The 23,253-nt window shown below is 43.2% G+C and overlaps 1 protein-coding gene across 1 annotated transcript; it reads left to right on the top strand.

The window, feature by feature from the left end:
* Nucleotides 1–1,750: 1,750 nt before the first annotated feature.
* On the top strand, nt 1,751–5,240 carry LOC146713947 (polymeric immunoglobulin receptor-like). The gene is made up of 4 exons (XM_085439278.1): nt 1,751–1,790; nt 1,932–2,261; nt 3,940–4,260; nt 5,008–5,240. The coding sequence occupies exons 1-4, from the start codon at nt 1,751–1,753 to the stop codon at nt 5,238–5,240; spliced, it is 924 nt and encodes a 307-aa protein (XP_085295404.1).
* The last annotated feature ends 18,013 nt before the right edge of the window (nt 5,241–23,253 follow it).

Below are 23,253 nucleotides of genomic sequence, written 5' to 3'. Positions count from 1 at the left end.
TGTGTGTGTGTGTGTGTGTGTGTGTGTTTATAAGTAGTTTTAAACCTTGTGATCCACAAAACAGCACAAGAGTAAAAGAGTAAAAGAAGAACTGACTGCGTTACAGCACCCGCTGCTTGTTGAGAGTAAAAGCGATACGCACTTTCACGTCTTTTTTTAGCGACTTTTTTCGTCGCTATGGGGTCTGAAAACTCGCTAAATATAGCGACAAAGTTGCTAAGTTGGCAACACTGCACTGCTGTAACACCTGTAACATTCAGCAGTAGCCTCATTGTTCTGACACGCAAAACAAAACTATTGACTACACTACACGCTAACTACACAAGATTTGCACTAAATGTTGCAAATCTGTCACATCTCAAAACACCGCCGTCACTCCTAAAACTTCCCCCTTCCTAAACAACTAAATGCCATGTTGCCATATTGTTTTTTTGATTGGTCCACATGGTACATTTTTCCACCAATAGGAAAGGCTGGGGGGGTTGGGAGGGGGGCTCCTCCTCACAGGCGCAGAGTGCTTTCGAGCGTTTTCCTTATAAAATACCATTTTTACAGTTTCTTCCCACAGTAAATATAAACAACGATGGGAAAAAAACAAACATTGCAAAATTTTTTTTTCATAACTCTGGTTTTTCGTGGCCTATCAACACAATTTAAAAACTGGTATCGTTTTTAAATTGTGGTATAAAGTCCACACCTTTTTCCCTCAATTGTTCCATCTGTCCTGCTCACATCTCCAATGGTTGTACACATTGTCATTAGCGTGGCTTCATTCCACATCAGCCACGCCGCTTTGCTAGCTAAAACACCGTGTCGGCACATAAGGACGCTGTCATAGCCTGTCGACCTTAATTCGGTGTGTATATACGAATGTGAATTGCATTATTGGCTGGACTATGGGATACGTTGGCATCATTCTAATTCCATACGGGAGCAGCCAGTCATTTACTGACTAACACTGCAAAAGAGAATTGTTAAATTTTTTATTTTAATTTCAATTCAGGTTGGATTTTTTTTGTACGCAAAGCAGATTTTCTGTGTGCAGAGACCGTGCCAGCTGTGCGCAATTGTGCACGTGCGCAGCTTAGAGGAAGCATTGCCTGTGGATCCACATCTTAATCAGGGCCAGACACTAAATGTAGATGGCTGGAAAAGGCCCAATGAGGGTAAAAGATCAAACACACAGCTGAAGCACAAGCAGTAAAAACCTGCAAATGTTGCAAAAACAAATCAAAACAGGATTACGCTTTAAAAACTTGATTCAAGTTGTCGTCATTAACTTTAAAACCAAAATAAAATGAGAATAAATTGGTGAGCAGCGACAGCCAAATGCGCCAGCGTTTACTTAGCCGATTACCTGTAAATATAGAAATATCCTCCAAAGAGCTACATTTATTTTTACTTTAAATACATTTCAGACCCTTTACTTTTTAGTTTTACTTGTTTAAATAAGTTGAATTAGTATTTCAAAGTCTGAAACTGTTGTCATTGACATTTACGGCATCAGAGAAACTTCACAGTACTGATCTACAAACAGGCAGATTCATATGCAATGTTTTGTACATGCATACGTTTCATTGTCACATCATCATCCTCATTAGTGTGTGATGAATGCAACTAAAAAAAGGAAGGAAACAACTTATTGAGTAACTTCAGTTTTCTGATGATCTGACAAACACAGATGGAGTTAAGTGTCAGACGCTGTTCTTCTGAAGTTTAACAATTTTTCTGCATCAGGATCAAAGTCAGAATGAAAATCCTCCATTTTCTCTTTTTCTGCATTTTGTCAGGTGAGGACTTAATGTTGCTCTTTAATTAAAAAATATTCAACTTCATAAAATAAACTTTATACACTAAAATTCATACACTAAATAATGTTTTGATTATCTATCTTTTAATAATTTTATTTATTTAATCTTTTCATCTGACAGATCCAGCTGGGCTCGTCAAGGCAAAACAGAATATCTGGTCTGCAGCCGAAGGAGCAAATGCTTCACTTAGATGCCCTTCAACTTTTTCTTTAAGCACAAAGTTCTTCTGTAAGGAAAAATGTGAGCGAGCAGAAGATATCCTCATTAAAACAGATGGAAATACAGCTCAGAGTGGGAGATACAGCATTAATTATAAAGACGGATTTCCAGGAACAGGATTCATGTCTGTGACCTTCACGATCAAGTCTGACTCAGGACTGTACAGGTGTTCTTTAGGAAGATCTTCTGTTCCAGATACATACTATGACTTTGAGGTCAGAGTTTCAAATGGTGAGTTTGTACGAAAATTCCCTGAAATAAAAAAATATGAAGAGCCCTCACTAGCTCTAATTTAGCATTATAGACCATGTTTAGATCAAGCTGTTTAATTAATTAATAAATAGAAATTAACATGATATACCATGTAGGTGTACATTTTATACAGCATGGAAAAAATTTCTTTCTTTGGCTCTCGGAGGAGGCGGAAGCACTTTTTCTCTTCTCCCTTATCTTCCCTGCTAGTTCTTATGTCCTTGTCTAGTCTCGTGTCTTTTTTGTATTACTTTCCCTGGAACACTCTCTCACAGTCTGGGTCTAAAACCTAAAAGAGAATTATGGATTTGATCAACTGGTCTCTGAATGCTATTGACACCCTTTAACGAGAAGTCTGGACTCGGGAGAACCCGAGTGCCCTGGAGGGACTTTCCCTGCCGGATACACGATGGACGGGTGGCAGAGGATCATGTGCCTGGCGGGACTGTCAATCGAGGACGCTGAAGATATCTACCTATTCGGAACCATGATAACAGGGTTCTTGCTGATCGGAGCTGGCTTGGCCCTGGCTTATTGGAGAATTAAGAAAGCAGAACCGGCTGTTCACACCCCCACAAGGCTGCCCGCTGGGATTGGAACGACAGGTGCGACTTCTCAAAAAGGGCTCACTGAAGGCAGCAAGGTTAAGAGCTTGGAGGCGCTTACGACTGCAGTGAATGCTCAGAATAACACCTCTGAGCGTATGTATGTTGGATTACATCAGGAAAGAATCAACTCAGAACAACATCTCTGGGTGGAGCTGGATTACACCTCGGATCAGTTGGCTGCGGTCGTGAGGTCTCAGAATCTGCTATGTGAGCAAAAGAGTGACAAGACCACAGAATCGACGGCTAATAACATCATGGAGAAACTCGCAGCTGTTAACGGGAGACTGAGAGACCAGTGTCGGAGTGTTAAAAAAAGCTTGACATTCTCATGAGTTGTTTGCAAAAGAAAAATCACCATCATAATGCGTCTACCCCTTCCGCGCCAGCTGCAGGCTCAAGGCCAGAGCTGAACAAAACTCCCTGATAACGACTGTGTTGAGTCTGTTCCTTCCCATTCCCTACAAGGCCACCTGGGTTGGCTGGAAGACTCTTTACTTAGCCTGGCGGGGCGAAGGACACTGTCTCACCTGAACTATGGACACACACACACAAATACATATACTGATACTGATAAGCACTCACTGACGCATCACCTTCCCTATCCAACGCCACCTCCAACGCTTACCTCCCCTCTGATGTGGACATCGGGTCAGCTGGAGGCGCAGTCAAAGATTGCAGCGGTCCCAGATCAGATGTACACACTGGAACTCTTTCCCAAGTTGCTTGTCTGTGTTTATTGTGTTATGGTGTGTTGTTACCTGTGCATTCCTGTATTATCCTTTTGTGTTACACATTTCAATGTTTTTTTCCTCGCTACCTGGCCTGACCTGTCTTCCCAATGTGATGTTTGCATTGTATGTACGGTCGGCAAGGTCTGTCATTTCGGTTGTGGGCAAAAGACCTGCAACTGACAAATAAAGGCTATCTCATCTCATTTCAACTGTACTTTTGATAAGTTGAATTGAAATTGTAGCACCTCAGTGTAAAGCATACAACAATATGTAATGATTTATGGATTCACATTTAATTAATGTTCTTATATTTCACAGAACTGGATAGAAATGCTGTTTTTTGTCGAACACAAATTGAGGGAGAAAACATCACGTTGGTGTGTTCCAATACTGTGTATGGACACAGGAAGTTCTTTTGTAAGAATGAGTGTAAGAATGAAGGGGAGATCCTCATTGACACAACTAATAACAAATCTGAGAGTGGCAGATACAGCATTGAATACAGACCAGGATCTACAGTTGGACTGTATATGACCATCACACAGCTGACCAAGTTAGACACAGGACGGTACAGGTGTGGTTATGGAAACCCTCTGTCTCCAGATTTGTATAAAAACAATGATGTTCATGTGATTGATGGTAAGTTTCTTTTCAAGATGGTAAAACATTTTTCATATTTTATTTTTCTTGAAATGCTACTACTACGAATAGTAGATGATCACAAAAATAAACAAAATTAGAACACAAATAAATGAAAACATGAAACTTCCCACCTTCTGATTTGAGGTGAGATTGTTGTTACTGCCAGAGATCAGCTGATTCACTGCTGAGAGATCATTGCACCTTTTAAGAACTTTCTAAACTGAAATAGAGGGTTTGACATTTTAAAAAGTATTTTCCTTTAATTTGTCCAGCTTTCTTTTTTTGAAGTCTGGATGACCAGTCTCTGAGTATTATTTTTTTGTTGTTGTGCTGGCCAATCTAATCCACTGTTCATTCACAAATGCAAAAACTACTTCTTATGATGCTCGTATAAGCATGTACAGTAAGTTTCACAATCATATTCTCTTTTAATCAGTGCACATATTACATACAAAAAATATTTTAAAATCATTTCAAATCTAAGTGTGTGCTTTAAATGCATTGTTGGAAAATATCATGGCGGAGCTAAAACTGAGGGGACATCATCTACCATTTTTGCTAAAGCTGAGTGTTTCTACGCATGCAGGTGCATTTTGTGTTTGATAAATTTTTGTATTTGCCCGTGTGATAACATGATTATTATTTTACTTTATTACTTTATTATTTGTCTTTATCACTATTGATTATGATTTTTATGTGTGTATTTATTGTACACACCTGCTTCCACACTACAAACAACAACAGCAACACAGAGTGAAAGTGTCACTGCAGGAGTCTCTACACATTGTCTTGACTCCTCCTGGCTTCTGGTTGTGCGTGCGTCCTTGGATGGTGTTTTGCTGATGGCTGTTTTCCTCATGCTCTTCTACATTAGTAAGACAAGGAGGAACTTTGGACTGAACACCAGAGAAAATGACACAAACATAGAGGTGAGTTTGTGTCACTTGTTTTCTGTCTGTTGTTGCAGGTTTCAGTGAGTGTTGTTGATCCATGCTGTCTGTGAGACTTTCTCAGTGAAATTTAGTGAAAATAAATGATGTTACCTGTTATCAGAGTTTCTTCACCAGCAGAGGGAAGTGAAGACAAAGCAAACAACTTTTATAGCAGACAGAAACATGTTTATATAATTATGTAGATATGACAGCATACAATATATTTTACTGACCTTTCTGAGGTTATTCCACAACATCACCATTTCAGGGTGTCATATTTAAAAGTGTGAACGCACCGTTAGTCCTGTTTCCTGACACTGCAGCACATGTATGCTGTTCTGAAGGAAACCTGTTGAACTTCTTATGATATTTATAATCTTTGTTTCTCTGGAAAAAAAATGTGTTTCTTATTTTTTTATTCCCATTTGTTAAAAGCGTGATGTTGCATGAGGTTGTTTAAACTCTGTTGTACATCTCATTGTCATGGTCCTGGGTCATTTTGACTCAGGGTTCTCAGTTTTCTTGTGTTTTTGTTTTATGTTAAGTTCATTTCTTAAGAATTATTCTACGTCTCCTAGGTTATTCTGTTCAGTATTGTTTGTTAGATTTCCCCCTGTGTTGTTGCTCTCTGTGTCTTCCCCTGGTGTCAGCGTGTATACAGTGGTGTGAGTTGTCGTGCCTTGTTTTCCTCTCATGTTTTATTCCATCTTGTTTATGTCTCCCCCAGCCCATCATGTCCGCTCTCTCCCTCATGTTCCCTCATTCCCTCTCGTTTGCCTCTCCACTTCCGTATCGTGTTTCCCGTTTTATTGTGAAGGTCCCGTGTTTCTATGTTTGGTCTAGCTTCCCTGTCTCATTATGGTTAGTGATGTCAGCTGTGTTCCTCGTGTCCTCACATCCCTGTTATCCGTCTGTGTATTTAGGTCAGCGTCTCCCTCAGTTCAGTGATGTCAAAGTCAAAAGTCAAAGTCAGCTTTATTTGTCAATTCTGCCACATGTACAGGACATACAGAGAATTGAAATTTCGTTACTCTCAACCCCTAGATGAATAGCAAATAAACATTTAAATATAAGAGAGTGATTAAAAAATGCAAGTAAAATAATTAATAAGTAGAAATTTAAATAAATACAATACAATTTTACATATAACAAGAAACTATACAATATACAATATACAATATTCAGGTAAGGGTAAATGGCATTGAGTGCAAACCAGACAGAGTAGTGCAAATAGTGCAGATGGAGATTTAGTAATGTACGATAAAAGATAGTGTGACAGACAAAGTCTTATGAGGTAATGGCAGTCCAATGCTCCACAAAGTGACTGGAGCAGGCCAGTGAGTGCGTCAGAGAGTGTGTGTGTGTGTGTGTGTGTGTGTGTGTGTGTGTGTGTGAGACAGAGTTCAGTGAGACCGTGGTGGAGAAGAGGGGAGAGGGGGGCAGAATCGAGAGGGAGTTAAGCTTCCTGACAGCCTGATGGATGAAGCTGTCCTTCAGTCTGCTGGTCCTGGCCTGGAGACTCCGCAGTCTCCTCCCTGACGGCAGCAGCTTGAAGAAGCTTTGCATTGGGTGCGTGGGATCGGCCGCTATGCAAAGGGCTTAGCCTCCCTCATGGCTGTGTGTCTCTCCCTGTGTTTCCCTGAGTAACTTAGCATTAGTTTTGCATTGTCTTGTATCTCCTTTTTCCCCATTGAAATGCCTGGTATGCCCGATGGTGATTTTTGTTTTAATGGGCCGATGTTTTTTTTTTTTTTTTTTTACATTTTATAATGGTATAAACAATGAAAGCTGCTGACAGCTGCTAACGGTGCAGGGATGGGTCTAGCAAAATTCTGCCAAGGGGCCAGGTAGGGCATTAACAGGGAAAAGGGGGCACAAAGACTTTTATTTCTTATTCTCATTTAAAATGTGTAGCTTTTAATAAAGAATTATCTGAATCTTACAATCAAAGTGGTCTTCTGATGTATAATTTATAGAAATCATACATACTAATGTAAGGTAGTGACTGGAATAAGTCACAAGGTGTCGCTGTTGAGCTGCATATATGGTGTAAATGTTAGCAATTTTGGCCATTCGTCCTCTGCAGGACACCGTACTTTAGATTTCTTGTTCGCGCGGGCGCCATCTTGGGTCAGTGTTTGCTGTGATTTGCGAAGGTAAGCACTGCCAGTGGCGAACTGCATCAGTTTTGTGTTGTATTCATCGCGGAGACCGTGGAATGTTGTAGAAGGCACGGTTATTGTTACTTAATGTGTATTCTGTGTATATGTGTTGTTGTATTTTGCAATGTTGATAGTCACGGAGTGTTTGCTGTGATTTGCGAAGGGCCAGCAGCAGAATTGGAGTGGTGTTTGCCCCTGCTTCCGAATAAACGGCGCGGTCCGAGCCACAAATTGAACACCTGTGTCCGACTGGTCTCTCTGCGGTGCACCCCAATCCAACACAATTTAACACAACGCAGAGTCCGGGGTGTAGGGAGGCCCCTGCACTGGTTGGGTTACATCTTTGGTGCCGTGACCCCGGATTTGTGGCACTTCGAGACCGAAGAGAAAGCAATGCCGACACCCCCCAGCTACGCAGCCATAGTAAGAGGTGTCGCCATCTGATGGGGTGCTGAACTAAGTATATAACTGCCTGTGCAGCTGTATTACTGGGACTTTCATCTCCCCAGGCATATCCTTTGAAAGTGAAATCTTGGGGTGGTTTCATTTGAGGGTTTCTGTCCCTGAAAAAAAAAAAAAAAAAGACTCAGAGACTTGAATTGTAGAAAGAATGCTAAATGATGTTCCCTGTCTATAATGATAATCATTGAATACGGTTAAGTAATTGCTGCTGATTTGTGTCATTCACAACCTCTGTGCTGAAGATAGTTGTTTAACTACGCTCTGAGTTTAATGCTGTTTTTTTGTGAATTCTTTTTTTTCTGCGTTATAGAATGATAGTTGTCATACATCTGTGTTGTGTTCTATTTTACTAGAAATATATTGTACTTACTCACAGTTAAGCATACTACAAGTAGCCCACACACATTTTCTGGTGCAGCTAAATTAGAGATACAGGACAGTGAAAATGTTGAGAGACGTTGCAGACACTCCAAAGAGGGCACAGCCTCACCTTTTGAATGAAGGGGCTACAGCTAGCGCCAGTACAGTGGACCAACAGTCATCAGTGAAGTCGAAGCTGGTCACCCAGTTCCCCAGCTTCACTGGCCAGCGGTTACAGTATCACACCCCAATCAGGGACCTCACCGACTCTGGGCTGGGCACACAACAGACCCCACCACCAACCATGCTTTCACCCCAGACTGATCTTGGCGTGGCTCCAGCTCATGCCCCACCACTGCCACCCTATGGAGGCCAAATGCAGGTGCCCTCACACCTATCTGAAATTCGCCCAAGGTCAGTGCCAACCAACCAGACAAGCCAGTCCAACCACAGCCCTCTAACTACAGCCCCTCCAGTGTTTCGGCCAGATATACAGATAACTATGCCCCCTGCTTTTTCCCCTCAGGCCAGTGTCCATGGGCCCACTGCTACACCGGCACCCCACGTTGCCTCATATCCCAACTACCCAGCGGTGCACAGTACCCAGCATCCCACCCTGAACCAATCACTTAACACTCCTTACCCAACGATGACCGTTCCATTCAGCCCCCAAGCATACACCAGCCATCTGTATTCCACACCTGCCCCCCAAGCCGCCATGCCAAGCCCCCTAACAGTGCAGGGAGTGGGCATAATGAATAATCCCTCTGCAGCCGAGCAGACCCTTGAAAGTTCAAAGCATGGGCTGACGCCCCGTTTGCCCCACATGCCACTAGCTGCTGTCCACGACTCTCGAGCCCCCCTCCACTCATCTGCTATAAGCCCCAACACTGTCATGCCCCCTATCGTGAATATGACCCATGGGGGTTCTATAGCCCCACCCGGCACCCATGCCTCAATGCACGTACCAACCTCTGCTTTAGACCCCCAAGTTAGTGGACACCCTGGCATACCCCCCCAGCAGGTGCATACATCTTTAAGCGCTCCGGGCCGGGCTGCAGCCAACGCTAACCCCCCATTAGCTGCCTACGGTGGTTTTATACAGACTCATCAAGTGAAAAATGTCCAAGTCTTCACTGGCAGTGCTGACAGCAAGGTGCTTGTAGAGGACTGGATTCGTGACATGCAGTATCTTCTTGAGGCAATAGAGCTCCCCATTCACCTCCGCTTTTCCACGGTGGTGCGTCACCTAACTGGTGAAGCCCGAAAGCTGGTCCTGAATCTACCTCTCCATGACCAAACACCTGAAAGGGCATTCGAAGAACTGAGAGCAGAGTACGGCGACACACAGAGCTCCTCAGATCTACTAGCGGACTTCTATGAGCGTGTTCAGAGGTCTGGGGAGTCTGCCTGTTCATATGCTATAGCACTGGAGGCAACACTGCGAGCTGTGGAAGAAAACCAAAGAGGAGGCAAGCCTTTTCCTGACCGTGACAGTAAACTCACCCGGCAGTTCATACGGGGGATTAATGATGAGGATGTGTATGCGAGGATCTCGCCAATGAAGCCCCGGCTTTTGAGTTTCCGTGAGCTGCAGGCTGAGCTCCGAAATCTAGCAAAAGAAACAAAGAGATTCCAGCCTCAAAACAAATCAAAGAAAACTTATGCCCAGGTACAAGTGGCATCAGAGTGTAGTGTGAATGTGAAGGCAGAAAAGGCTAAACATCCCTCAGAGTGGTCAGAGCTAGCAGAGATGGTCAAGAAATTAGCACTGAGCCAGGAGGAGCAGATGGCCAAGTTGACCCACCTTGAATCGAGAATTTATGCTCCATCCTCTGCCACTCCACTGAGAGTCCGACCACCCCCTGGGGCTACAACCCCAATGTCAGTGGTCACATGCTACCGGTGTGGGAAGCAAGGACACATAGCCCGGGTTTGCAGAGCAGTGCTCCCGGGGCCTGAACAGACGTGGGCACACGATCCTCAGCCTGTGACCCCCATGGAGGGAAACACTTACTCAGCTCAGCCTTTAAACAGATAAAGCCCATGGTCGCCGGGGCAACCATGGGCGAGCAGCAAGTCCCCACACTGCAGGTGAACAAAGGTGACGGAGGGGAGAGCACTCCCCTAGTTGGTCCCAGGAACGAGGGGGAGGTGGAAGTCAACGGAATGAAGTGCAGGGCACTCATCGACTCTGGCTCCCAGATAACCAGTATTACGCACCAGTACTGGCGCAGCCACCCCACCCTCCATAAACAAAAACTGCAGCCTTCTAAGATACCCATAGAAGGTGCAGGGGGCCAGAGTGTCACCTACCATGGTGTGCTACGCATCAACCTAAAATTGTTGGGGAGAGAGTTTAAGGGTGTGCCTGCTTTTGTTGTCACTAACACAGAGTACCGCTCCTCTGTTCCTCTGCTTGTGGGAACTAATGTCCTCCGTGCCTCCAGAAGTCACCTCCAGGCAACCTACGGTCAGCAGTTCCTCCTCCAGGTCAAGGAGACTCATCCGGAGTGGCACGCCTCCCTGCTAGAGATTGAGAGCACTGACCAGTGTGATATGGATGACACAGTGGGCCCTGTTGTTTATACTGGTCGCAAGGTGCACATTCAAGCAGGGAAAGAGATGGATTTAATGTGCAAAATAAAAGCTGGACCACAAAGAAAGACTTATACAGCCCTAATTGAAGGCCACCCCTCCCTGCGGCTCAGCCAAGACATCCTGGTTGCCAGAGTTCTTGCTGATGTAAAGAAAGGATGTGCCCCGGTAAGAGTGATGAACCTCTCCCAGCATGCTATCACTATCAAGCCTCACACGCATCTGGCCAAGGCATCTCTGGTGGAAAGTATTGTGGACTTTTCAGACAGGGTGCGGGGCAGTCATCACATTAGCGGAGGCAGAGAAGCATGCCTGGGTATGGACCACGTTGTGGCAAGCCAGGAAGTGGATTTAAGTGGAGCAGATGTTGAAAACGAGCACCAGCGTTCCCTTCTTAAAGAGCTTGTGGAAAGGAACATGGGTGTGTTCTCACAGCACCCCCTGGATTATGGCCATACAAAGACTGTGCAACATGAAATCCCTCTGGTCGACCCTAAGCCATTTCGACTGCCTTACCGTAAGATCCCCCCATCACAGTGGCAGGACGTGAGAAGGTTACTGACAGAAATGGAGGCAACAGGAGTTATCAGGCCCAGCAAAAGTCCATATGCTTCACCTGTCGTGATCGTAACCAAGAAAGATGGATCACTAAGGCTGTGTATTGACTACAGGAAACTGAACTCCTGTAGCACGAGAGATGCTTTCCCTCTCCCCAGAATAGAAGAAGCCCTGGAGGCTCTAGGGCAGGCAAGATACTTCTCCACCCTTGACCTCACCTCTGGTTATTGGCAGGTGGAGGTGGCGGAGCATGACAAACACAAGACGGCATTCAGCACCCCTATGGGGCTGTTTGAAGCAAATCGTATGCCCTTTGGACTGCAGAATGCTCCCTCCACCTTTCAGAGACTCATGACCTGCTGCTTTGGCGACTTGAACTTCACCCACCTCCTAATCTATCTTGATGATCTCATCATATTCTCCAAAACCTTTGATGAGCATCTGGAAAGACTGCAGCTGGTGTTCGATCGGCTTCGGGAGCATGGCTTGAAGTTAAAGCCTTCTAAATGCCACCTAGTGAGAAAGGAGGTTCAGTATTTGGGTCACTTAGTGTCTGCTGAGGGGATCCGGACAGACCCAGAGAAGATCAGCAAGGTGAAAAACTGGGTGAGGCCCACAAATCGCAAAGAAGTGTTGCAATTCCTGGGATTCGCTGGATACTATAGGCGGTATGTAAGTGGGTACTCTACCCTAGCTGCTCCCCTGTACCGCCTAACTGCTGGTGACCCCAGAAAGAAAAGGAGAGGGGGAAAGAAAAGTCTGGCTACCGACCCACCCTTTTTGTGGACAGATGAATGCGAGAAGGCATTTAAGACCCTAAAAGAAAGGCTGACAAGCGCTCCAGTGCTGGGATATCCTGACTATAGCTTGCCCTTCGTTCTGCAGACGGACGCCTCAGGGGAGGGTCTGGGCGCCGTTCTAGCTCAGATCCAAGGTGGAGCTGAGAGGGTCATAGCCTTCGCCAGTAGAGGTTTGAGCCCAGCAGAGACAAGGTATCCTGCACACAAACTCGAGTTCCTTGCTCTTAAATGGGCGGTCACCGACAAATTCTACGACCACCTCTATGGGCGTAGATTCTCTGTCCAGACAGACAACAACCCTCTCAAGTATGTTATGTCATCAGCGAAGCTGGATGCCACAGGCCAGCGGTGGGTGTCTAGGCTGGCTGCTTTCGATTTCGATGTCCAGTATCGGAGGGGACAGAGCAACACGAACGCTGACGCCCTCTCTCGCATGTCTAACCAGGAGGTCATGCACATCCTACAGACATGCCCTCAGTGGGTGGGTGTCGACGAACAGGGGCATGGTGCGACACAGGCTACCCAGGATACTCAAAGCCTCACTGGCCATGGCACGCCTACAGGGGAGGAACTGGAACTCGGGCCACCTACATCCACTGAGCCTTACAGGGATGTGGGGATGGAATCCCTGCCCACCATGACCAAACAGGAGATCCGTGCAGGGCAGAAAAAAGACCTCGTTATTGGCCCTGTCTTGCACTATAAGAGTATGAACCAGAAGCCGAGCCGCAGTGAGCGAATGAGTGCCGAAGGACACGTGCGCCTTCTCTTAAAGGAGTGGAGAAGGTTAGCGGTAAGGGATGGCATCCTGTACCGCTGCGTCCAAGACAGCCAAAGGGGAGTAGTTGAGCAATTGGTGCTACCAGAGGATTTGCGTATATCAGTGAAGACTGCTCTCCACGATGACTCAGGCCACCTTGGTTTTGAGAGGACATTGCACATGATAAGGGAGAGGTTTTATTGGCCACGGATGTTCCAGGAAATCAAGGCTTGGTGCGAACAATGTGAGAGGTGCTGCCTTAGGAAAACTCCAACCGCAGGGGTCAGGGCCCCCCTGGTCAGTATCCACAGCAGTGCCCCCTTGGAGCTAGTTTGTGTGGATTTTTTGACTCTTGAGAAATCAAAAGGTGGTATCGAAAATGTCCTCGTGGTCACTGACCATTTCTCACGCTATGCGCAAGCATACCCCACTAAAGACCAAAAAGCCAGCACAGTGGCTAGGGTGCTGTATAGAAACTTTTTCTGTCGGTTTGGCTTCCCAGCAAAACTGCATGCAGACCAAGGGCGCAATTTTGAAAGTGCTGTGGTGAAGGAGCTGTGTAAATGCACCGGCATCACTAAGACCCACACCACGCCCTATCACCCACAGGGCAACGGGACAACTGAACGGTTTAACCGCACCCTCATGAACATGCTGGGGACGCTAGAACCTCACCTGAAACCCCGGTGGCACGAATATGTGGATGCAATGACACACGCCTACAACTGCACCCGCCATGATTCGACAGGGTACACACCATACTACCTGATGTTTGGCAGGCATCCACGGCTCCCTGTCGACTTGGTCTTTGGGCTGTCAACCACTAATGGGTCGGGGGGATATAGCGATTATGTCCAGACCCTGCATGACTGCTTGTCACAGGCTTACGCACAGGCTAATCAGGCCTCTCGCCAGGCTAAGGGTCACCAGAAAAGATACTATGACCGACAAGCAAAGAGTCAAAGCTTCAGCCCGGGTGACAGAGTCCTGGTTAAAGTGTGTCATGTGGAGGGGCGAAGCAAACTAGGAGACAAGTGGGAGTCACGTCCATACATTGTGGTGAAGAAACAGCCAGACATGCCGGTGTATGTGGTGCGATCGGAAAATGGTGATACAGAGAGAGTGGTCCACCGCAACCTACTCACGCAGTGTATGTTTCTTCCCGTGGAGCAGGTGGGAGAGGAGGCAAGAGAGGAAATGGAGCTTGACGTGGAGGAGGTTCATGGAGGAGGGATTGAGGACAGTGGAGAGCAGGCTGGTGAAGTAATCAGACAGGATGAAGAGTCGGACATGATCGAGGACGGGGAGACTGATAGCCTGGAAGGAGGTGTGGAGGGAATTTCACCTGAAGCAGCAAATGGATCACTTGCCCCCACAGGACCGGAGGAAAGGGACCCAGGGGCAGCACAAGAGAGTGAAGATTGGAGGGGGAATGAGACTGCCAGGGTCACCCACTCACCTCCCAGACCAAGAGAACCAAGGAGGAACTTGCCGAGGAGTCGGCATCCCCCAAAGAGACTGACTTATGGGTTGAGAGTTAACGAACCAGGGGAGGATCAGGAGAAGATAGAAAGGGGATGGAAGCTGTGGCAGAGGGCCAAAGCAAGAAGGGCTGCAGGAAACACATAGGATACACACATAGACATTTTCACATTACACTGCACATCTTCCACCACCATTATTCTTGTGTACATAGTGAGACTGTTCTGTTTTATTTTGTTTTGTTTGATGACTGGGACGCCATCACTTAAAGGAGAGGCGGATGTAAGGTAGTGACTGGAATAAGTCACAAGGTGTCGCTGTTGAGCTGCATATATGGTGTAAATGTTAGCAATTTTGGCCATTCGTCCTCTGCAGGACACCGTACTTTAGATTTCTTGTTCGCGCGGGCGCCATCTTGGGTCAGTGTTTGCTGTGATTTGCGAAGGTAAGCACTGCCAGTGGCGAACTGCATCAGTTTTGTGTTGTATTCATCGCGGAGACCGTGGAATGTTGTAGAAGGCACGGTTATTGTTACTTAATGTGTATTCTGTGTATATGTGTTGTTGTATTTTGCAATGTTGATAGTCACGGAGTGTTTGCTGTGATTTGCGAAGGGCCAGCAGCAGAATTGGAGTGGTGTTTGCCCCTGCTTCCGAATAAACGGCGCGGTCCGAGCCACAAATTGAACACCTGTGTCCGACTGGTCTCTCTGCGGTGCACCCCAATCCAACACAATTTAACACAACGCAGAGTCCGGGGTGTAGGGAGGCCCCTGCACTGGTTGGGTTACACTAACAAGACAGTATTTGTTTTTCATTCAATGGCTTTAAGACTTTCCTGTAATCAGGGGTGCACATAAGTGGTCCACAGGTGCGCTTTCAAAATAAAAGACGCGCACCAGATAAGAAGTTGCAACGCACGTTTGCGTACATAAGATTTTCTGGAGGAGGACAGACATTTGTTTAGAACTCTTAAAGATGTCGAAGAAGCAAGCTCCTTTAAGCAATTACTTTGGTGTTCCTCCACCTCCAAAGAAATGTCAGAAGGAGTCCGAACTGTAAACAAAGCGGAAAAGTGGTTGCAGGAGGTGAGCTGGCTTCAAACACAAAAACAGTAAGCTAGAGTGTGATTTTCACGACATATTCTGCACCACATCTCTGTGCGTCTTTTATTTTGAAAGCGCATGCGCACCTGCGGACCACTTATGTGCACCCCTGCCTATAATACCTGTTGGGCCGGTCTCTACTCAAAATACCGGGGCCAATGTTTTTGTCCCAGTCCAGCCCTGCTTATGTTTTATGTTGTTTATTTTCAGTTTTCTGCTGGGTATGAGAACTCATGAGATCCAAATTCCAGACATAAAGAGCCCAAAAGGACCATCATTTCATTTTGACATTTTTGAGCACATTTCTGCAATTTTATGATCACCTCCCATATTATTTGCTTCACTGTGTTTCTGTATTTTACTGTACTTTTGTAACTTAAGTAGTTGTATATGAAATGTTAGCAAGTAAAACTGATTCACTGTTACGATGACGAAGAACCCTGTCTGTTGTTACCATTAAGGTTTTTACTTTCTTTGTAATTATTGTTCCCAAAATGTAACTTTAACTGGTCGTTGTACACATTTGGTTTTAACTTGTATATTTTTGTCTAATGTACGATCTACAGATTTATGTGATTACTTCTGATATATTTAAAACTACTGGCTGTTGTTAGAAGACACACAATTAACATTTTTTTGAAAATTCTAAGTAATGTGATGTTTCCTTAAATTGAGTGATTACACATCTTTCTTATTGAACTTAAGCACAAGCCTAATGTTAATGCATCCTCTTGTGTTTAATAAATGTTTGTATTTGCCCGTATTGTAATATGATTATTATATTGCTGCATTTGTCTGCATTGCTGTTGATTTAGTATTGATTTGTTTTGTGGTTATTGTTCAAGGTCAATGTTGAGCTTGGAAAAAAATGTCCTGAAACCACATCCAGTAAAACATCACATGGAAAGCTGTAGGTTTCGGGAGTTTAGTTTTCAATTTCCTTTGTACCTTTATGTTTTGGATCTGTACAAACCTGCCATCAGCCTGCAATTATCAGCTCTTCTGTTCACATCAGTCTGCCTTCAACATCCTGCACTTTGGTCCTCACACTCCACTCCACTGCGCTTGACATAAGGCTTATATTATAACTGGTAATTATTATGTGAATCCAGTCACATTACCAAACAATGGAAACACACTGTAACAAGTACAGTAGTGAATTAATTATTTAAAAACGTATTACAGCACCAGCTTCATTGCACTCCCCTTATTATTACATCCACCAGTGAATTACTCAAACATGTCAGTAGATGGCACAAGGTGCTCAGAAGGAACATAAAAAATATCAGAGAGAAGTCCTGCAGGATAAATCGTGATGTTGAGCTAAACACAAGCTTCAGCTTTCTGCCTCTCTGATTGGACGGTTGAAACTAGTGTTTGTTCCTGATGCTTCACTTTTATTCTTGTTTTAAATCCAGCCTGAACTTTGAACTACATGATGACACAACTCTGAGACCTGGAACACATGATGAGACATGATGGTCCAACTCAGATTTCAAGATGCTGCCTGCAGGACACAAATCATTTGTGGAGACAGATTCTGAGTTCTCTAAAATAAATAAATGTCCTGATGTTCCTGCATGAAGATAAAAAAAATCCACGGTGTTACATGTTTTATAAAGGAGGATCAGCACAACAACAACAACTGCATCACTACATATACAAAATTTCAAGTGTTTAAGGGACATTAATTAAGGACACGAATTAAGTTTATCCTAAAGTAAAACAAAATCAAAGTAAATGTTTCCCTCTTATTAGTCAGAAGTTGGTTTAAAGTCACTGACATTAGCAGACATGACAGGTTAGCATGCTACAACCACTGACGCTCAATAAAATCTAACTGAGGGGTTTCACGAATAATATTTTTATGCAATCTACTCTTTATTGATACATAATGCAGCACTTAATGAGAAAATAAAGAAACTCATGTACCCACTCATTAACTTACAGGTTATGCTTGGTTAAACTTAAAACAAATAAAAACATAGCACCCTGACAGCTGGATAACACAGAAAACACTGACATTACAGAGACGTTTATAAATAGTAGCCATGACACACACAACTTCTATCTTAGGGGAAACTGAGAAACAGATTACAAAACTCATCGAAACAACATTAACCCCAACACTCTGTGCATGATCAGACACCAAAGGCCTTCAGCTTTGTTATGAAGTCTTCATTGAATATTTTCTTGAATTAAACTAGTTTGTCTGCTCCTCTCTCTCACTCTGTCTCATCCAGCATCACCTCCTTAAACATTTAAAGTTCACATGACACATCTGTGGTTCTTTAAAGGTGGAGAACAATGCCGAAAAAGCAGATTCAGTCAGATTAGGAGTTAGAAGTAAAAGGAGGAACCAAATTTTCTCTGAAAACAGACATCACTGTGTGTGTCTGGAGAGCTCATAAAGAAAATGTGGCAAAAAATCTGACTTTTCGGTCTAATTCATCTTTATTAGTTATTTATTTTTAATGGTGGAGAGAGTTAGTCAGCATAACTTTGCAAGGCTGTACAAATAAGTCTCATCTGAAACGTTGTCCTTGTTTTACAGAAGTTTTATTGAATCTGTTATTTCTTCCTGTTTTGATGTTTGGTTTTGTAACATAACTCTGAAGAACAAGAATTGGTTAGGACTTTTGGTAAAAACTGCCAGTAAAATCTCAGGGCATTCGTAAGATGGACTTTTGGTCATTTATAACAAACGTGCTGTGGAAGGCTCATTCTATTGTTAATTGTTTTAACCATCCACTTCACAGTGAGTTTGATTTGTTGCCCTCTGGCCGTCGTTTCAGAGTACCTTTGAGGAACACCAAAAGTCTGTTCTGCTCTGAGTCACAGTTTGGTTTGATTTAAATGCCTTTGCTTACAGTCGAGGGCCACCAGTGAAGCATCAGACAGAAGATTTCTCCAACTGTGTTCAGCTTGACATCATGATTCATCCTGAAGGACTTCTGACCAGTTTTTATGTTGCACTGTAGCTGTTACACACGGAGGAGCTTTAATGTTTCTACTGTTCAGCTAAAACTGTGCAGCAGTGTAGTCATAGTTCATATCATTATTTGTTATATATTTATAGAAAGACTCCAGGTTTCCTTTATCCCAACCGCATCTCATCTCCTTAATGGCAAATAACCATCTTATGGGTTTTTATTATTGTTTTGTTTACTTGTGTTGTTGCCCTTGCTGCTAAAAGAATTTCTCCTTGTGGGACAAGAAAGTATTGAATTTAACTGAACTGAAGACTGAGACACAAATTGAACGCCTGTGTCCAACTTGTCTCTCTACTGTCCCAATCCAACACAAAACAACAGCACTGTCACATAATATTACACAGAAGCTGTCAATTTAGCTCTGCAGAGTGAGTAGTTATAATTAGAACTGGGTATTGTCACTAATTTCTCCAACTGATTCAATTCTGATTCAAAAGGTCCCGACTTGATTTGATTTGATTCAATTTGAATTTGGCTCAGTCGGACATAATTATTGTAAATTCTTTGATGTGTACTTTCAGAAAAGAACTCTAAATGAAAATATATTTATTTTCATATTAATAACAGATCCTAAAGCAGCACAATATTGGACATGTAGAGCCCCGGGGCTTTTGAGATTGACTGTTTCTCTGCAATTACAACCTCAGTGTTATCTACCTAGGCATAAAAACAAAGCTGACATTTGTGAGACTTCTTCAGAGGTGCAGCTATCACAGCAGATGTCTTTGTGTCAAAGTAACTGGCGATAAAACAGAAAAATATGAAGATTTTCCTGGCCTGGTGTTTTATAGCACATTACCACCTTGAAAATATGCTCCAGCTAAATCAAAAATGGGAGAAAACCATGAATCAACATATGAAAATTACCTGCAAAAAACTGATGCTGCTAAAGTGAAGCAGAGCAAAGAAACAGAGGTTTTATCAAAAACATAGCTAAGAGTTTTGCAATTTCAATTCGTAAAAGTTGAAATTTCTTTGGTATTGAATAACCGAGATTAGGCTTTCTTATCTGATGGCATTTTTTTTGAGATAAAAACAGCGGTCGACAACACTGTACACAACGGTAGATAACAGAGCAAATAAGGCACCATGAATTCTTGACAGGAAACTGGTCTTAAAGTATACTGAGAGCTAGAGTTGTGTGCAAAGAGCGATTTTATTGTTGTGGAAGAAAGACAGCTAAAGTAAGAGAGAATTCATGACGAATTTGTATAATGTAACAAAAATGTCAAGTGCTTGAATTTGTAATATTTTGTAATATACTGGATTATTTTGTTTTTACTTTATCTCCCCATGCCGCCACCTACAGAAGTTCTCTGACCACTCTGCCATAGTCGGCCTCATCACAGAGTACAGACAGTGGACTCTGGACTTCGTGGACTGGTGCCAGCAGAACCACCTGCTGATCAACGCCAGGAAAACCAAGGAGTTGGTGGTGGATTTCCGGAGACGCAAACCTACCACACTGACACCGGTGAACATCCAGGGAGTGGACATTGAGATAGTGGACTCGTATAGGTACCTGGGTGTTCACCTGAATAATAAATTGGACTGGAGCCACAACACTGATGCTCTTTACAGGAAGGGTCAGAGCAGACTCTACCTGCTGAGGCGGCTGAGGTCATTTGGAGTCCAGGGAGCGATTTTAAAGACCTTCTATGACTCTGTGGTGGCATCTGTCATTTCTTACAGTGTTGTATGTTGTAGCAGCGGTTTATCTGCAGCTGAAAGGAAGAGGTTGGATAAACTCATCAGGAAGGCCAGCTCTGTTCTGGGATGCACCCTGGACCCAGTGAAGGTGGTGGGAGACAGAAGGACTCTGGCCAAAATAACATCTCTGATGGACAGAGTCTCCCACCCCATGCATGTAAATGTTGCTGAACTGCAGAGCTCCTTCAGTGACAGACTGCTGCATCCTAGATGCATGAAGGAGCGTTTCCGCAGGTCCTTACTCCCTGCAGCTGTCAGATTGTACAATCAAAACTGCTCCCAACAAACATAGATGTTTACATCAGCGCTGTACCTTGCACTATTTTATCAACCGATTCACACTACAACCAGGGTTTGCCTCTTATCTGTCCATCCATCTTCATCCGCTTTATCCGAGGCCGGGTTGCGGGGGCAGCAGCCTAAGCAAAGAGGCCCTCTTATCTGTATTTAATTTTATTTAATTTAATAACAGTACAGTACTCACTTTTTAGTAACCATTGTCCTTCATGTACATATGTAAAAATTGTGTATGTTTCTGTTCTGTGTCTTGTGTACTGTTTGTGTGTATATGTGTCTGTCTTGCTGCTGTTACACCCAAATTTCAATTAAATTAAATTAAATTAAAGGATTATTCTATTCTATTCTGTTCTAACTCTCTCATTACTTTACTTTCTCTGGGATTAAAAAAGTATTATGATTCAGCTGAGGAAGAAACTGCTTTACATTTTATTTTCACCACATTATACAATCAGCATCACATTGTTTTTTTTATCATTTGACTTAGATGTTGATGTAGATGTTGTTGCTGTTTACATAACACACTCTGAGGACTGAAAACCAGGAAATTCAGTCAGACTGCTCTCAATAATCATCATAAAATAAAACAATAAGATGGTGAGCATTCAACAGCTTCAATCATGTGCTGATCTTTTTTCTTTCTTGCTTTCAAAAAGACCAGTATGTTTATATCCCTTCTCTGCTTTTACAGTTCATGGTTGTAAAGTGGAGGGAGCCTATCCCAGCTCACAACAAGAAGCATTGTTTTGTGTCCTGTGTGACTGATGATGAGAAAAGTATAAATGTAAGGTTGACTGATGTCTAATGTTGTACACTATTTAGATTTTAGACGGAATTAAAATGATGTGGGATATAACGTGCTTACATTGTGTAGACTGAAGGAACTGTGTGACCACAGAACAAGGAAATAAATGAAGGAAATAAATAAAGAGAATAAATAAAGGGAACTGCAGTAAACTTCCTGGTGCTTCATTAGCATTGTTCAGATTAGTGCAGAGTCTTTCACAGACTGTGAATCGCTGAACTCATCTATAAATGTTTAATCAAAGTTTGACTGTTTTACTCTTAAAAATTAAGTAAAAAGTAATTGTGGTGCTAAAGCAAAATTCAGTGAATATGCTATCATCTCAAACTTCAAGTAAACCAAGGCTTTAATTAATTTTGTCCTGAATCATATTTATTCTGTAGTGTTAGTGAAATACTTCGAAATGTGACCAAATTGTCCTTGATTCATTTGGATAGTTGAATGAAGAGTTTGTGAATCCTGTCTGTGATGTATTTTTAGTGTTTCTTTTTGCTCAGCAGCTTCAGGGGTATCTGAGGTGTTTTGTATGAATTTTATACAATTATATCAGACTACCATCAGTGTACAAGGCGAACGATAAAAAATTTGAACTTTTGAAATCATTCAAACATAAAGAAAACACATCAGTAAAGACAAAACTCTGGTCACAAGGATATGATAACAACAAACCAAGTTAAAACTATTGGGAAAAGAATAATTAACAACTTGTTTGACCCGTGTCACTGTTTTATCTCATTTAGTCAGAAAAAAAAAAGAATCCTCCATCTTACCACGTTTCTCAAACATTTGTCACATTCACCACCTTTGAAATAAAAACCTAACTCAACTGATTCCACTCTGCAATGACGTCCACATCAAATTGTGCTAAAACACTGTAACATGCTTACATTGTTTAGTTTCAAGGAACTGTGTAACCACAGAAAACTGAAATGAATTACAGAATGAGTATTACAGAGAAGTACTCTTTTCATTTCAGGAATCTAATTTTCAAGCAGGAACCTCAGAAAATCCATTGGGGTTCAACTGATTAAGGGAACTGCAGTAAACTTCCTGGTGCTTCATTAGCATCGTTCATGTTGTCAAACAGCTAAAAAAGAGCAGTGTGTTAACTGTAGACCCACGTATCTGTATAATGTAATGATCCTACCAGTATTGGAAAAAATAGTTGAATAGCCATGTTGTATTTTCATGGAAGCCGCTTAACAGCCTCCATGTTGCCTGCTACTGTAGAAAGTTTTTGTCACTTTTAATGCTAGTTAATACAGTCATAGGAAAATAAAGTACACTCAGTTCAATTAAGGTCAGAGAGAGTACTTTCTCTCTCTGACCTTAACTGAACCCAGTGAGGCCTGTAGGCACTTAGATGTTGTCCTGGGTTCTTCTGTAAACTCCTGGCTGAGTCATAGCTGCGCTCTTGGAGTAATTTTGGTAGGCTGGCAACTCTTGGGAAGTTCCAGCACTGTTCCAGGTTTTCTACTTAAGTGGATGATGGCTGTCATTGAGCCTTAGAAACCCTTTCAGAGTGATGGCTGTCACTAACCTCGTTTCTCAGTTGATTTTTTAGATTATGACATGTGCTGAGGTGTTGAGATATTTATACTGTTTCACTTTGTCAAACAGATTCTGTTTCACTAGCTGGGCCCACGTCCTCATGTTAGGTTTAATAGCGTTTTAGTAGGTTAAGGTGAATGCTTGGACATGACTTGAGTTGTGATTTGGGAAAGGCCTTAAAGGGGACTGGCGATGGCTCCTGGGCCTTGCAGATCTCCATGCACTAAATAAAAGTGAAGAAGTTAAAGTATTGAAAACAAGGAGGGAGGGAGGGTGAGGCACGTAAACGAGAATGAACAGCTTGCAGAACTGGGGGAACTTATATAGATGACAACTGGAAGGAGCGTGTTTGGAGGCGTGGTCCTGCTCCTGCAATTCCGATACATAATCTCCAATTAATTGATTTCTGAATCAG

This window comes from Copadichromis virginalis, linkage group LG3, assembly GCF_057382275.1.
Source record: "Copadichromis virginalis isolate Kocher_CV1m ecotype Utaka linkage group LG3, C_Virginalis_male_GT1.1, whole genome shotgun sequence".
NCBI lineage: Eukaryota > Metazoa > Chordata > Actinopteri > Cichliformes > Cichlidae > Copadichromis > Copadichromis virginalis.
This window is presented reverse-complemented; position numbering and strand designations above follow the sequence as displayed.

Coding starts and splice junctions, on each gene's coding strand:
- LOC146713947 (XM_085439278.1), top strand. CDS start 1,751: ATGAAAATCCTCCATTTTCTCTTTTTCTGCATTTTGTCAG. Junction 2,262..3,939: donor TGAGGTCAGAGTTTCAAATG/GTGAGTTTGTAC, acceptor TATATTTCACAG/AACTGGATAGAAATGCTGTT. Junction 4,261..5,007: donor TGATGTTCATGTGATTGATG/GTAAGTTTCTTT, acceptor AAACAACAACAG/CAACACAGAGTGAAAGTGTC.